The sequence below is a fragment of the Stegostoma tigrinum genome, chromosome 9 (genome assembly GCF_030684315.1).
Source record: "Stegostoma tigrinum isolate sSteTig4 chromosome 9, sSteTig4.hap1, whole genome shotgun sequence".
Classification (NCBI taxonomy): Eukaryota; Metazoa; Chordata; class Chondrichthyes; order Orectolobiformes; family Stegostomatidae; genus Stegostoma; species Stegostoma tigrinum.
In genome coordinates, this window is record NC_081362.1 from 41,505,626 (window position 1) to 41,519,319 (window position 13,694).

At 54.2% G+C, this 13,694-nt stretch overlaps 1 protein-coding gene across 4 annotated transcripts in view; it reads left to right on the plus strand.

The window, feature by feature from the left end:
• Positions 1-13,694, plus strand: part of pus10 (pseudouridine synthase 10) — a 164,024-nt gene that overhangs the window by 64,242 nt on the left and 86,088 nt on the right. For all 4 annotated transcript variants that reach the window (XM_048536220.2, XM_048536224.2, XM_048536223.2 and 1 more), the window contains 2 exons: positions 1,895-2,037; positions 4,142-4,241. In XM_048536220.2, the coding sequence (XP_048392177.1) occupies positions 1,895-2,037; positions 4,142-4,241 (243 nt within the window). The remainder of the gene's footprint in view (positions 1-1,894; positions 2,038-4,141; positions 4,242-13,694) is intronic.

The following is a 13,694-nucleotide window of genomic DNA, read 5'->3' on the forward strand; positions in this document are numbered from 1 at the left end:
GAACAAGGAATGTTCCACTAACCCCATGAAGAGACCAGCGTCACTAGGATCCATGCAGATACCCATTGCCATCCTTCTCATCTGAAGAAAATGAGAGAAGTTGAAAGAGAAGTTGTTGAGGGTGAGGACAAGCTCGGCCAAGCGGAGGAGGGTGGTGGTGGATGGGGATGGTTCAGGTCTTTGCTCCAGGAAGAAGCAGAGAGCCCCAAAGCCCTCCTGGTGGGGTATGAACACATAAAGGGGTTGCACATCCATGGTAAAGAGAAGGCAGCTGGAACCGGCAAGCTGGAAATTTTGAAACCAGCGTAAGGCGTCGGAGGAATCATGAATGTATGTGGCAGGGATTGGACCAGGGAGAGACGACTAAGTCAAGGTAGGAAGAGATGAGCTCTATGGGGCAGGAGCAGCTGAAACAATGGGTTTGCCTGGATAGTACTGTTTGCGGATTTTTGGAAAGAGGTAGAAGCGAGCTGTGTGAGGCTGGGGGACTATCAGCTTGGAAGCAGAGTAGGGGAGATCACCAGATCAAATTAGATCAGTTTCCATAGTAGATATAATGGCCTGATATGCAATGGTTGGGTCATGATCCAGGGGAAGATAGGAGGAGGTATCTGAGAGTTGGTGCTCAGCCTCTGCAATGTAAAGGTCAGTATGCCGGACTACAATAGCACCACCCTTTTCGCTTTTCAGCAGGCTTAATAACAAAGTCAGGGTTAGATCTAAGTGCATGGAGTGCATTCAATTCCGAGGGAGATAGGTTGGAATTGGTGACGGGGCGGGGCAGAGAAAGTGAGGAGACTAGTATCACATCGACAGTTCTCAATGAACAGATCAAGTGCAGGTGAAAGGCCGGAGGGATGGGTCCAGTTGGAGGGAGAGCATTGGAACTGGGCAAAGGGGTCTGTGGAACAGGGAGAGGACTCTTGCCCAAAGAAATGGGCATGGAGGTGAAGTTGGCAGAAGAAGAATTCGCCGTCATTTGTTAAGGTGAGGACACAGAGGGATAAAGCTGAGGCCTTTGAATATAGAACGTTCAGCATCGGAGAGCGGAAGTTTGGGTGGGATGGTGAATACCTGACAGGAGGTGGGGTTGGGAGACGGGGATGGAATCAGAGGGAAGGGGAGAAGAGCTACGTTCTGGAGGGATGAGTATCTTTGAGTCGTTGATCTTGTGGGCTTTGATGCCTGAAAGGAAAAGATAAAGTTTCTTGTTAACACGACAAATGAGCGGAAGATGAAGTGAAGTAGCGCAACCTGAGCCAAAGCAATGCGATTCTGTTGGAGAGAGAGATCGAGAGTGTGCACGTGAAGCTGCATGGCACTGAGTGTGGATCTCTGGATACGGCGAGAGCAGCTATCTGTGGGATATTGAACATCACAGAAATATCTGTGATCCGGGGAGGATTCAAAACATGAGGGATGAAACTTCAGTTGGAATCCATGTGGGGTAAGTCTGAGCTGGAGGCAGTCGCTGAGGAATGTAATATGGCTGTGGAAACGAGTTTTAGCAAATACCTGGTCAAACATCAGGAGTGACAGTGAAATTAAAGTCGGTGGGCAAGGAGAGAGATTGGAACGAAAATCCCGTTGGAGAGGGGAGCAGAACTTCTTCAAGGTGGGCATGCCTGAAAGAGATGCGGCAGCAAGTTAAATACTAAATAAAAACCAAAAGAGCTTGCTGATGCTGTAAATCAGGATCAAAAACAAGTTGCTGGGAAAACAGTATGATGGTCTATGGTTTGCAATTGATTGTGAATTTCATAAATATTGAAATGGTTTTCAGGATGTGGAACTTCTTGGAAGAAAATTTCCTGACTGCAGAGTGTACGTATTAACTTGCAAGGAGTGGATAGTATTCAATAAGCCTGTCTAATGTTTTAACACCTCTCTTTAGGACCTAAAGCTCGACCAGAAGACCCCATTACGAGTTCTTCACCGAAGGCCCCTAGCTGTAAGAACTCGTGTAATACACAGTATGAGAGTGGAGTATATAGATCTGCATCATTTTCGTCTTTATTTAAAGACACAGGCTGGCACGTATCCTTTTTTTTGCAAATAAGAAAATAAAAAATGAAACATAACTGCGATCTTTTTAGAGAATGTGTGTCATTTTAACATTGCAGTCTGTTTGCAGACCTTAAAGTTGAGTTGTTTCTTACTGATCCAGTATCTACAACATAGTTAGACCCAGGATGCCAGGTTGGAGATGTCTGTCTGATAAACTGTCGACAGTGCAGAGTGTCTCCAATATCTCCTTTCTTAGCTGATGCTTCAGTCGCAGATTGGTTAGTTATACTGGATGCATCGTTATGTGCCCTGACACGGGTAGGGAAGGATCTATGTTAATATGCAAACATTAACGAGAACTCGCCAATCCTTGCATTTTGCTACTGCTGGTGACCTGTCTTTTTGCTCTGGACACTGGCTGATACAGTACCTTTTCGTCACCATAACCATAATTAGTCAATTGGGATTATCCTATAAGAATTATATACCCTTTAGCCTATATTTGCTCTTTTGACCTCTCAAAACTCACAAGCTGTGAATTCTAATGTTGTGATCACTGCTCCCAAGGATAAGTACCCTAATCAAGTTTGCCTCATTACACATCACCAAATGCAAAATTGCCTGTTTCCTAGTGGGATCTACCATATGCTACTACAAAAACAAACATCTTGTAGATACTCCATGAGTTCCTTTCCTTGGGATCTGCCCTGAACCCAATTTTCTGAGTCAATTTGCATATTGAAATTCTCCATGATTATTCTAATGTGCCTTTCTTACATACCTTTTACATGTCCTGATTTACTTTCTGCCCTACATCCTGGCTCCTGTTAGAGAACCTGTACATATCTCCCATTGGATTTTTTTTTCTCTGGTGCAATTCCTCAACTCTACCCACACAGATTCTATGTCTTATGGCCCTATATTGCTTCTTGGTATTGATTTTAAGTTCATTTCTTACTAACAAGGCAACCCCGCTCCCTCTGCCCATCTGGCTGTCCTTGTCAATAGGACATGCGTCCTGAATATTTAGTTCCCACCCCAATCCCTTTGCAGTCATGTCTCTGTGATGCTGACATCATACCCACCAATTTCATTCTGTGCTACAAACTCGTTTACCTTGTTTCGTATACTGTGTGCATTTAAGAATGATAACCTAAGTCTTACATTGAGCGCCCCTTTCTCGTAGTTGTCCCCTTATCTGCTGTGACTGAAGTTAGATTACTGACCCTTTCCATACTTTGTTCTATTACTTGTTCTGGAAACTTTAATAACCTCTCCTGAGTGCTATCTTATTTAGCTTTCCTGCTAGGATCCTGGTCCCAGATCAGTTCAGGTACAGTTCTGTCCGAACCAATACAGTTGCCTGTACTGCACAAAATTTAACCCTGTTTCCACACAACTCCATCAGTCGCACGTTTACTTCCCTAATCATTGTTATCTCTCTTTGCCTGGTTACACGTGGCTAAGGTGATAACTCGGAGATTACAACCTTTTGAGATCTTGTTTTTATTTTAATTTTGTTCCTAATTCCTGATATTCCCCAAATGGCATCTCTTTACCCCAGCCTTTGTTGTTGGCGCCAACATGGACAACAACAACTGGAACCTTACCCTCCGACTCCAGCATCCTTTCAAGTTGACCCAAGATGTTCACCTTGGCACCAGGTAGGCATTACACCAGATGGGCTAGACCAGCATTCTGTCTGTACTCCTGAAGGAGGAAAGATAAATTTAAGGAAAAAAAAAAGTTATGTCCCCTCGTGAATTTTTTGTTCCATAGCTTACATGGCTATTCACGTTTGAAATGGAGGGGACGGATCATTTCATTTTCTACCCTATGGGATGTAACAAGCATCACTGTATCATTCCAGGATACCACCCACTCTGTGGATTTTGGTTTGTGATCACCTTTGGGTAAAGCTGGTATCCTGTTTTAGGCTAATAGGATATTTAATGTGCAAATATCAATGAAAATTTCTACTAACTATGGTTATTTATACTTTCATTTATCTGTTATACTGGAACTGTTTGACCTTCTAATAGACATTAGATTGTTTCACCAAGTTCTAGAATAAATGTTCGGTGATATTTAATGTTTTACTGGACAAGTGGAAGTTTTCTGAACTGCCTAATAGCTATGTTAAAGAGTTTGTACATGGAGACTTTGGACGTACCAAACCAAACCTTGGCACCCTGCTGAACATGACAACTGATATTCTTGAACTAGACGTAGAGGTCAGAGCTCTCTCTCTCTATTTTTGTCTATCTTGTTTTACATCAGATTTTTTCTTGCAAAAAATTATTACAGGGCTTTTTAAGTCAGGTTCCACATCTTAAGCAAGGTTGTGTTTTGTCAAAGAAGTATCAGCTTTGTTCGATCTATTTCAACTGAAGCACTGGATTTCTGTGAAAACATCACGATATCTTCATCGCATGGCTGTGGAATAATTCTGTTTGAATTACTAATGTTGAATACTACTGAGAAAACCGTGCATTTATATAGTATTATTCATCTCCTGTGGATATTCCTCAAATTCATTACAACCAGTTTATTTTTATAGTCCTTATTGCAGAAAAATGATTTTGCTAATTTTTGCTAATTTGCATGTAGAAAGGGTGATTCCATAAAAATGAGAGAAAGCAGTTCTGTTTTGATATAGTTGAGGGAGGAATGTTGGCATGGGGATCTCCTTGTTGCTGATCAAGTAGCATACAAAAGCATTCATTTAACATCTCATCTGGAAGAATATACCTCTCATAATGCAGCACGTCATCAGTAATTCATTAGTTCACTTGCCTAAATTATATTCTCTGGTTTGTGGCAAAACTTAAACCGAAGAAGGAACAAAGAACAAAGAAAATTACAGCACAGCAACGGGCCTTTCGGCCCTCCAAGCCTGCGCCAATCGAGATCCTCTGTCTAACCTGTCATCTATTTTCTAACGGTCTGTGTCCATTTGCTCCCTGCCCATCCATGCACCTTCCAGATATATCTTAAAAGACGCTAACGTGTCTGCATCTACCACCGCAGCTGGCAACGCGTTCCAGGCACCCACTACCCTCTGTGTAAAGAACTTTCCACGCATATCTCCCTTAAACCTTCCTCCTCTCACTTTGAACTCATGACCTGTAGTAATTGAGTCCCCCACTCTGGGGGGGAAAAAGCTTCTTGCTATCCACCCTGTCTATACCCCTCGTGATTTTATCGACCTCAATCAGGTCCCTCCTCAATCTCTTTCTAATGAAAATAATCCTAATCTACTCAACCTCTGTTCATAGCTAGCACCCTCCATATCAGGCAACATCCTGGTGAACCTCCTCTGCACCCTCTCCAAAGCATCCACATCCTTTTGGTAATGTGGCGACCAGAACTGTACATAGTACTCCAAATGTGGCCGAACCAAAGTCCTATACAACTGTAACATGACCTGCCAACTCTTGTACTCAATACCCCCTACAATGAAGGAAAGCATGCCATATGCCTTCTTGACCACCCTATTGACCTGCATTGTCACCTTCAGGGAACAATGGACCTGAACACCCAGATCTCTCTGTTCATCAATTTTCCCTAGGACTTTTCCATTTACTGTATAGTTCGCCCTTGAATTAGATCTTCCAAAATGCATCACCTCGCATTTGCCTGGATTGAACTCCATCTGCCATTTATCTGCCCAACTCTCTAGTCTATCTATATTCTTCTGTAATCTCTGACAGTCCCCTTCACTATCTGCTACTCCACCAATCTTAGTGTCATCTGCAAACTTACTGATCAGACCACCTACACCTTCCTCCAAATCATTTACGTATCTCACAAACAACAGTGGCCCCAGCACAGATCCCTGTGGAACACCACTCGTCACAGGTCTCCAATTTGAGAAACTCCCGTCTACTACTACTGTGTCTGCTGTTGCCTAGCCAGTTTTTTTTTAATCCATCTAGCTAGCACACCCTGGACCCCATGTGACTTCACTTTCTCCATTAGCCTGCCTTGGGGAACCTTATCAAACAGCTTACTGAAGTCCATGTATATGACATCTACAGCCTTTCCCTCATCAATCAACTTTGTAACATCTCAAAGAATTCTATTAAGTTGGTAAGACATGACCTTGCCTGCACAAAACCATGTTGCCTATCACTGGTAAACCCATTTTCTTCCAAATGGGAATAGATCCTATCCCTCAGTATCTTCTCCAGTAGCTTCCCAACCACTGACGCCAGGCTCACCGGTCGATAATTACCTTGATTATCCTTGCTACCCTTTTTAAACAAGAGGACAACATTAGCAAGTCTGCAGTCCTCCGAGACCTCACCTGTGTCTAAGGATGCTGCAAAGATATCTGTTAATGCTCCGGCTATTTCTTCTCTCGCTTCCCTCAAAAACCTGGGATAGATCCCATCCAGACCAGGGGACTTGTCCACTTTAATGTCTTTTAGGATATCCAACATTTCCTCCTTCCTTCCTTATGTCAACTTGATCTAGAGTAAGCAAACACCTATCCCTAACCTCAACATCTGTCATGTCCCTCTCCTTGGTGAATACCGATGCAAAGTAGTCGTTAAGAATGTCACCCATTTTCTCTGACTCAGCGCATAACTTGCCTTCTTTGTCCTTAAGTGGGCCAATCCTTTCTCTAGTTACCCTCTTGCTCTTTATATATAAATAAGAGGCTTTGGGACTTTCCTTAACCATGTTTGCCAGCAATATCTCATATCCTCTCTTAGCCCTCTTATTCCATCGTTTCAGATTCGCTGTACATTCCCCATATTATTCCAAAGCTTTGTCTGTCTTCAATTGCCTAGATCTCATGTATGCTTCCTTTTCCTCTTGGCTAGTCTCACAATTTCACCTGTCATCCATGGCTCCCTAATCTTGCCTTTTCTATTCCTCATTTTCACAGGAACATGTCTCTCCTGCACGCTAATCAACCTCTCCTTAAAAGCCTCCCACATATCAACTGCGGATTTACCTTCAATCAGTTTCTCCCAATCTACATTCCTCAGATCCTGCCGAATCTTGGTATAGTTGGCCTTCCCCCAGTTTAGAACTCTTCCTTCAGGACCACTCCCATCCTTGTCCATGAGTATTGTAAAACTTACGGAATTGTGGTCGCTATTTCCAAAATATCCCCTTCTAATTTCAACCACCTGGCCGGGTTCATTCCCCAACACCAGGTCCAGTCTGGCCCTTTCCCGAGTTGCACTACATACATAGTGCTCTAGAAAACCCTCCTAGACACACCTTACAAATTCTGCTCCGTCTTGACCCCTAACACTGAGTGAATCCCAGTCAATGTTGGGAAAATTAAAATCTCCCATCACCACCACCCTGTTTCTCCTACGCCTTTCCATTATCCGTCGACATACTTGTACCGCTATCTCACGCTCGCTGTTGGGAGGCCTGAGGTACCGCCCCAACATTGTAACTGCAGTGTGACTAAGGAAGAGCCCTACTAACTATGCTGCAGTAGCAATATGCATTTGAGAGTAAAATTCCTTACTTTTACTTTTTTTTAATTAACATGCTGTATGCAGTTGCCTCTTAGGTGCTGTCCTCTCTCATGATGTTTTATTTCGCTCTCACACGCGCTCATGCGCTCGCTCTCTCCCTCACCCTCATGCGCTCGCTCTCTCCCTCTCCCTCATGCGCGCGCTCTCTCCCTCTACCTCATGCGTGCGCTCTCTCCCTCTCCCGCATGCACGTGCGCTCTCCATCTCCCTCGCGCGCTCTTTCCCTCTCCCTTATGCGCCGCGCTCTCGCTCTCTCTCCCTCTCCCTCATGCGCGCGCGCTCTCTCTCTCCCTCTCCCTCGCGCGCTCTCTCCCTCTCCCTTATGCGGCGCGCTCTCGCTCTCTCCCTCTCCCTCATGCGCGCGCGCTCTCGCTCTCCCGCTCCCTCATGCGCGCTCTCTCTCTCTCCCTCATGCGCGCGCGATCTTGTGCTCGCTCTCTCTCTCCCTCATGCGCGCTCGCTCTCTCTCTCCCTCATGCGCGCGCGCGGTGTCTCTCTCTCTCTCTCTCTCTCCCCATCGCGCGCGTGCTCGCGCACTCTCTCGTGCGTGCTCTCTTTCTCTCTCCCTCGCGCGCGCGCTCTCTCTCCCTCGCGCGCGCTCTCTTTCTCTCTACCTTGCGCGCGCTCTCTTTCTCTCTCCCTCGCACTCCCTCGCACTCCCTCGCACTCTCTCCCGCACGCGCTCTCTCTCTCTCCCGCGTGCGCCCTCGCGCTCTCTCTCTCCCGCGTGCGCCCTCGCGCTCTCTCCCGTGCGCTCTCTCTCTCCCGTGCGCTCTCTCTCTCCCTCGCGCTCTCTCACTCTCTCCCTCGCGCGCGCGCTAGTATTCTCTCTCTCCCTCACACCCCGCTCTTTCTCTCTCGCTCGCGCGTGCGGTCTCTCTCTCTCTCTCTCTCTCTCCCTCGCGCGTGTGTGCTCGCTCTCTCTCCCTCGCGCGTGCGTGCTCTCTCTCTCTGCCTCGCGCGTGCGCGCTCTCTCTCTGCCTCGCGCGCACTCTCTCTCTCTCCCTCGCGCGCGCTCTCTCTCTCCCTCGCGAGCGCGCGCTCTCTCTCCCTCGCGAGCGCGCGCTCTCTCTCTCCTTGGCGTGCGCGCGCTCTCTCTCCTTGGCGTGCGCGCGCTCTCTCTCTCCCTCGCGCGCGCGCGCTCTCTCTCTCCCTCGCGCGCGCGCGCTCTCTCTCTCCCTCGCGCGCGCGCGCTCTCTCTCTCCCTCGCGCGCGCGCGCTCTCTCTCTCCCTCGCGCGCGCGCGCTCTCTCTCCCCCTCCGTGCGCGCGCGCGCTCTCTCTCTCTCTCCCTCCCTCCCTCACGCGCTCTCTCTCTCTCTCTCCCTCACGTGCGCGCTAGTATTCTCTCTCTCCCTCACGCGCATGTGCCCGCTCTTTCTCGCTCCCCTTCGCGCGCGCTCTCGCTCTCTCTCTCTCCCCCTTGGGTGCACTCTCTCTCTCTCTCTCTCTCTCTCTCTCCCCCTCGCGCGCGCGCTCTCTCTCTCTCTCCCCCTCGCGCGTGCTCTCTCTCTCTCTTTCCCTCGCGCGCGCTCTCTCTATCTCTCCCTCGTGCACGCGCGCTCTCTCTATCTCTCCCTCGTGCGCGCGCGCTCTCTCTCTCTCCCCCGCGTGCGCCCTCGCGCGCTCTCTCTCCCGCGCGCGCCCTTGCTCTCTCTCTCTCCCTCGCGCTCTCTCTCTCCCGCGCCCTCTCTCTCTCTCCCTTGCGCTCTCTCTCTCCCTTGCGCTCTCTCTCTCCCTTGCGCTCTCTCTCTCCCTTGCGCTCTCTCTCTCCCTCGCGCTCTTTCTCTCCCTCGCGCTCTCTCTCCCGCGCGCTCTCTCCCTCGCGCTCTCTCTCTCCCTCGCGCTCTCTCTCCCTCGCGCTCTCTCTCTCTCCCTCGCGCGCGCGCTAGTATTCTCTCTCTCCCTCACGCCCTGCTCTTTCTCTCTCGCTCGCGCGTGCGGTCTCTCTCTCTCTCTCTCCCTCGCGCGTGCGCGCTCTCTCTCTCTCCCTCGCGCGTGCGCGCTCTCTCTCCCTCGCGCGCGCTCTCTCTCTCTCTCCCTCGCGCGCGCCCTCTCTCTCTCTCCCTCGCGCGCGCGCTCTCTCTCTCCCTCGCGCGCGCTCTCTCCCTCCCTCGCGCGCGCTCTCTCTCTCCCCTGGTTGCGCGTGCTCGCTCTCTCTCACTCTCCCTCACAAGCGCTCTCTCTCTCACTCTCCCTCGCATGTGCGCTCTCTCTCCCCGACTCTCGCGCGCTCCCTCTCTCTCCCTCGCGCGCGCTCACTCCGTCACGCACGTTCTGTCTCTCTCTCCCTCGCGCGCGCGCGCTAGTATTCTCTCTCTCCCTCACGCGCATGCGCCAGCTCTTTCTCCCTCCTTCGCGCTCTCTCTCTCCCTCCTTCGCGCGCTTTCTCTCCCTCGCACGCGTTCTCTCTTTCCCTCGCGTGCTCTCTCCCTCCCTCGCGCGCGCTCTCTCTCTCCCCTGCTTGCGCGCGCTCGCTCTCTCTCACTCTCCCTCGCATGTGCGCTCTCTCTCCCCCACTCTCGCACGCTCTCTCTCTCCCTCGTGCACGCGCGTGCGCTCTCTCTCTCCTGCGTGCTCTCTCACTCTCCCTCACGCTCTCTCTCTCTCTCTCTCTCTCTCCCTCGCGCTCTCTCTCTCCCTCGCGCTCTCTCTCTCCCTCGCGCTCTCTCTCCCTCGCGCGCACGCTCTCTCTCCCTCGCGCGCACACTCTCTCCCTCGCGTGTGCTCTCTCTCTCACCCTCGCGCGCGCACTCTCCCTCCCTCGCGCACGCGTGCTCTCCCTCGCCTGCACACTCTCTCTCTCCCTCGCGCGCCCGCATGCTCTCTCTCTCCCTCGCGCGCGTTCTGTCTCTCTTTCCCTCGTGCACGCGCTAGTATTCTCTCCCTCCCTCACGCGCATGTGCCCGCTCTCTCTCTCCCTCGCGCGCGCTCTCTCTCTCTCCCTCCCACGCGCTCTCTCTCTGTCTCTCCCTTGTGCGCGCTCTCTCTCCCTTGTGCGCGCTCTCTCTCCCTTGTGCGCACTCTCTCTCCCTTGTGCGCGCTCTCTCTCCCTCGTGCGCGCTCTCACCCTTGTGTGCGCTCTCTCTCCCTCGCGCGCGCTCTCTCTTACTCGCACGCGCGCTAGTATTCTCTCTCTCCCTCACGCACATGTGCCCGCTATTTCTCTCTCCCTCGCGCGCGCTCCCTCTCTCTTCGCTCGCGCGCGCGCTCCCACTCTTCCCTCGCGCGCGCGCTCTCACTCTTCCCTCGCGCGACGCTCTCTCTCTCGCGCGCGCTGTCTCTCTCTCCCTCGCGCGCGCGCTAGTATTCTCTCTCTCCCTCGCGCGCGCTCTCTCTCCCTCCCTCGCACGCGCTCTCTCCCTCCCTCGCGCGCGCTCTCTCTCCCACCCTCGCGCGCGCTCTCTCCCACCCTCGCGCGTGCTCTCTCTCCCTCGCGTGCACTCTGTCTCTATCTCTTACACTCTCTCCCTCGCGCGTGCACTCTCTCTCCCCCTCCCTCGCGCACTCCCTCTCTCTCTTGCCTCGCGCGCTCCCTCTCTCTCTTGCCTCGCGCGCTCCCTCTCTCTTGCCTCGCGCGCGCGCTCTCACTCTTCCCTCGCACGGGCTCTGTCTCTCTCTCCCTCTCGCGCGCGCTCTCTCACTTGCGTGCGCGCTAGTATTCTCTCTCCCTCACGCGCATGCGCCAGCTCTTTCTCCGTCGCACGCGTTCTCTCTCTCCCTCCTTCGCGCTTGCTCTCTCTCCCTCGCGCTTGCTCTCTCTCACTCTCCCTCACAAGCGCTCTCTCTCACTCTCCCTTGCGCGTACGCTCTGTCTCTCCCCCTCCCTCACGCGCTCTCTCTCTCCCTCCCTCGCGCACGCTCTCTCCCTCCCTCGCATGCGCTGTCTCTCCCTCCCTTGCATGCGCTCTCTCTCCCAAGCGCGCGCGCTGTCTCTCTCCCACTCCTTCGCACGCGCTGTCTCTCTCCCTCGCGCGCGCTCTCTCTCTCCCCCTCCCTCGCGCGCGCTCTCTCTCTCCCCCTCCCTCGCGCGCGCTCTCTCTCTCCCCCTCCCTCGCGCGCGCTGTCTCTCTCCCTCTCGCGCGCGCTCTCTCTCTCCCTCCCTCGTGCGCGCTCTCTCCCTCCCTCACGCGCATGCGCCAGCTCTTTCTCCGTCGCACGCGTTCTCTCTCTCCCTCCTTCGCGCGCGCGCTCTCCCTCCTTCGCGTGCGCTCTCTCTCTCCCTCGCGCACGCGCGCTCTCTCTCCCTCGCGCGCGCTCTCTCCCTCGCGCTTGCTCTCTCTCACTCGCGCTTGCTCTCTCTTACTCTCCCTCACAAGCGCTCTCTCTCACTCTCCCTCGCGCGTGCGCTCTGTCTCTCCCCCTCCCTCACGCGCTCTCTCTCTCCCTCCCTCGCGCACGCTCTCTCCCTCCCTCGCATGCGCTGTCTCTCCCTCCCTCGCGCGCGCTCTCTCTCTCCCCCTCCCTCGCGCGCGCTCTCTCTCTCCCTCGCGCGCGCGCTCTCTCTCTCCCTCGCGCGCGCGCTCTCTCGCGTGCGCGCTAGTATTCTCTCTCCCTCACGCGCATGCGCCAGCTCTTTCTCCGTCGCACGCGTTCTCTCTCTCCCTCCTTTGCGCGCGCGCTCTTCCCTCCTTCGCGCGCGCTCTTCCCTCCTTCGCGCGCGCTCTCTCTCCCTCGCGTGCGCTCTCTCTCCCTCGCGTGCGCTCTCTCTCTCCCTCGCGCGCGCTCTCTCTCCCTTGCGCACGCGCGCTCTCTCTCCCTCGCGCGCGCTCTCTCCCTCGCGCTTGCTCTCTCTCCCTCGCGCTTGCTCTCTCTTACTCTCCCTCACAAGCGCTCTCTCTCACTCTCCCTCGCGCGTGCGCTCTGTCTCTCCCCCTCCCTCACGCGCTCTCTCTCTCCCTCCCTTGCGCACGCTCTCTCCCTCCCTCGCATGCGCTGTCTCTCCCTCCCTCGCATGCGCTCTCTCTCCCACGCGCGCGCGCTGTCTCTCTCCCACTCCCTCGCACGCGCTGTCTCTCTCCCTCGCGCGCGCTCTCTCTCTCCGCCTCCCTCGCGCGCGCTCTCTCTCTCCCCCTCCCTCGCGCGCGCTCTCTCTCTCCCTCTCACGCGCGCTCTCTCTCTCCCTCGCGTGCGCTCTCTCTCTCCCTCGCGCACGCGCGCTCTCTCTCCCTCGCGTGCGCTCTCTCCCTCGCGCTTGCTCTCTCTCACTCGCGCTTGCTCTCTCTTACTCTCCCTCACAAGCGCTCTCTCTCACTCTCCCTCGCGCGTGCGCTCTGTCTCTCCCCCTCCCTCACGCGCTCTCTCTCTCCGTCCCTCGCGCACGCTCTCTCCCTCCCTCGCATGCGCTGTCTCTCCCTCCCTCGCGCGCGCTCTCTCTCTCCCCCTCCCTCGCGCGCGCTCTCTCTCTCCCTCGCGCGCGCGCTCTCTCTCTCCCTCGCGCGCGCGCTCTCTCTCTCCCTCGCGCGCGCGCTCTCTCTCTCCCTCGCGCGCGCGCTCTGTCTCTCCCTCGCGCGCGCGCTCTCTCACTTGCGTGCGCGCTAGTATTCTCTCTCCCTCACGCGCATGCGCCAGCTCTTTCTCCGTCGCACGCGTTCTCTCTCTCCCTCCTTTGCGCGCGCGCTCTTCCCTCCTTCGCGCGCGCTCCCTCTCCCTCGCGTGCGCTCTCTCTCCCTCGCGCGCGCTCTCTCTCCCTTGCGCACGCGCGCTCTCTCTCCCTCGCGCGCGCTCTCTCCCTCGCGCTTGCTCTCTCTCCCTCGCGCTTGCTCTCTCTTACTCTCCCTCACAAGCGCTCTCTCTCACTCTCCCTCGCGCGTGCGCTCTGTCTCTCCCCCTCCCTCACGCGCTCTCTCTCTCCCTCCCTTGCGCACGCTCTCTCCCTCCCTCGCATGCGCTGTCTCTCCCTCCCTCGCATGCGCTCTCTCTCCCACGCGCGCGCGCTGTCTCTCTCCCACTCCCTCGCACGCGCTGTCTCTCTCCCTCGCGCGCGCTCTCTCTCTCCGCCTCCCTCGCGCGCGCTCTCTCTCTCCCCCTCCCTCGCGCGCGCTCTCTCTCTCCCTCTCACGCGCGCTCTCTCTCTCCCTCGCGCGCGCGCTCTCTCTCCCTCGCGCGCACGCTCTCTCACTTGCGTGCGCGCTAGTATTCTCTCCCTCACGCGCATGCGCCAGCTCTTTCTCCGTCGCACG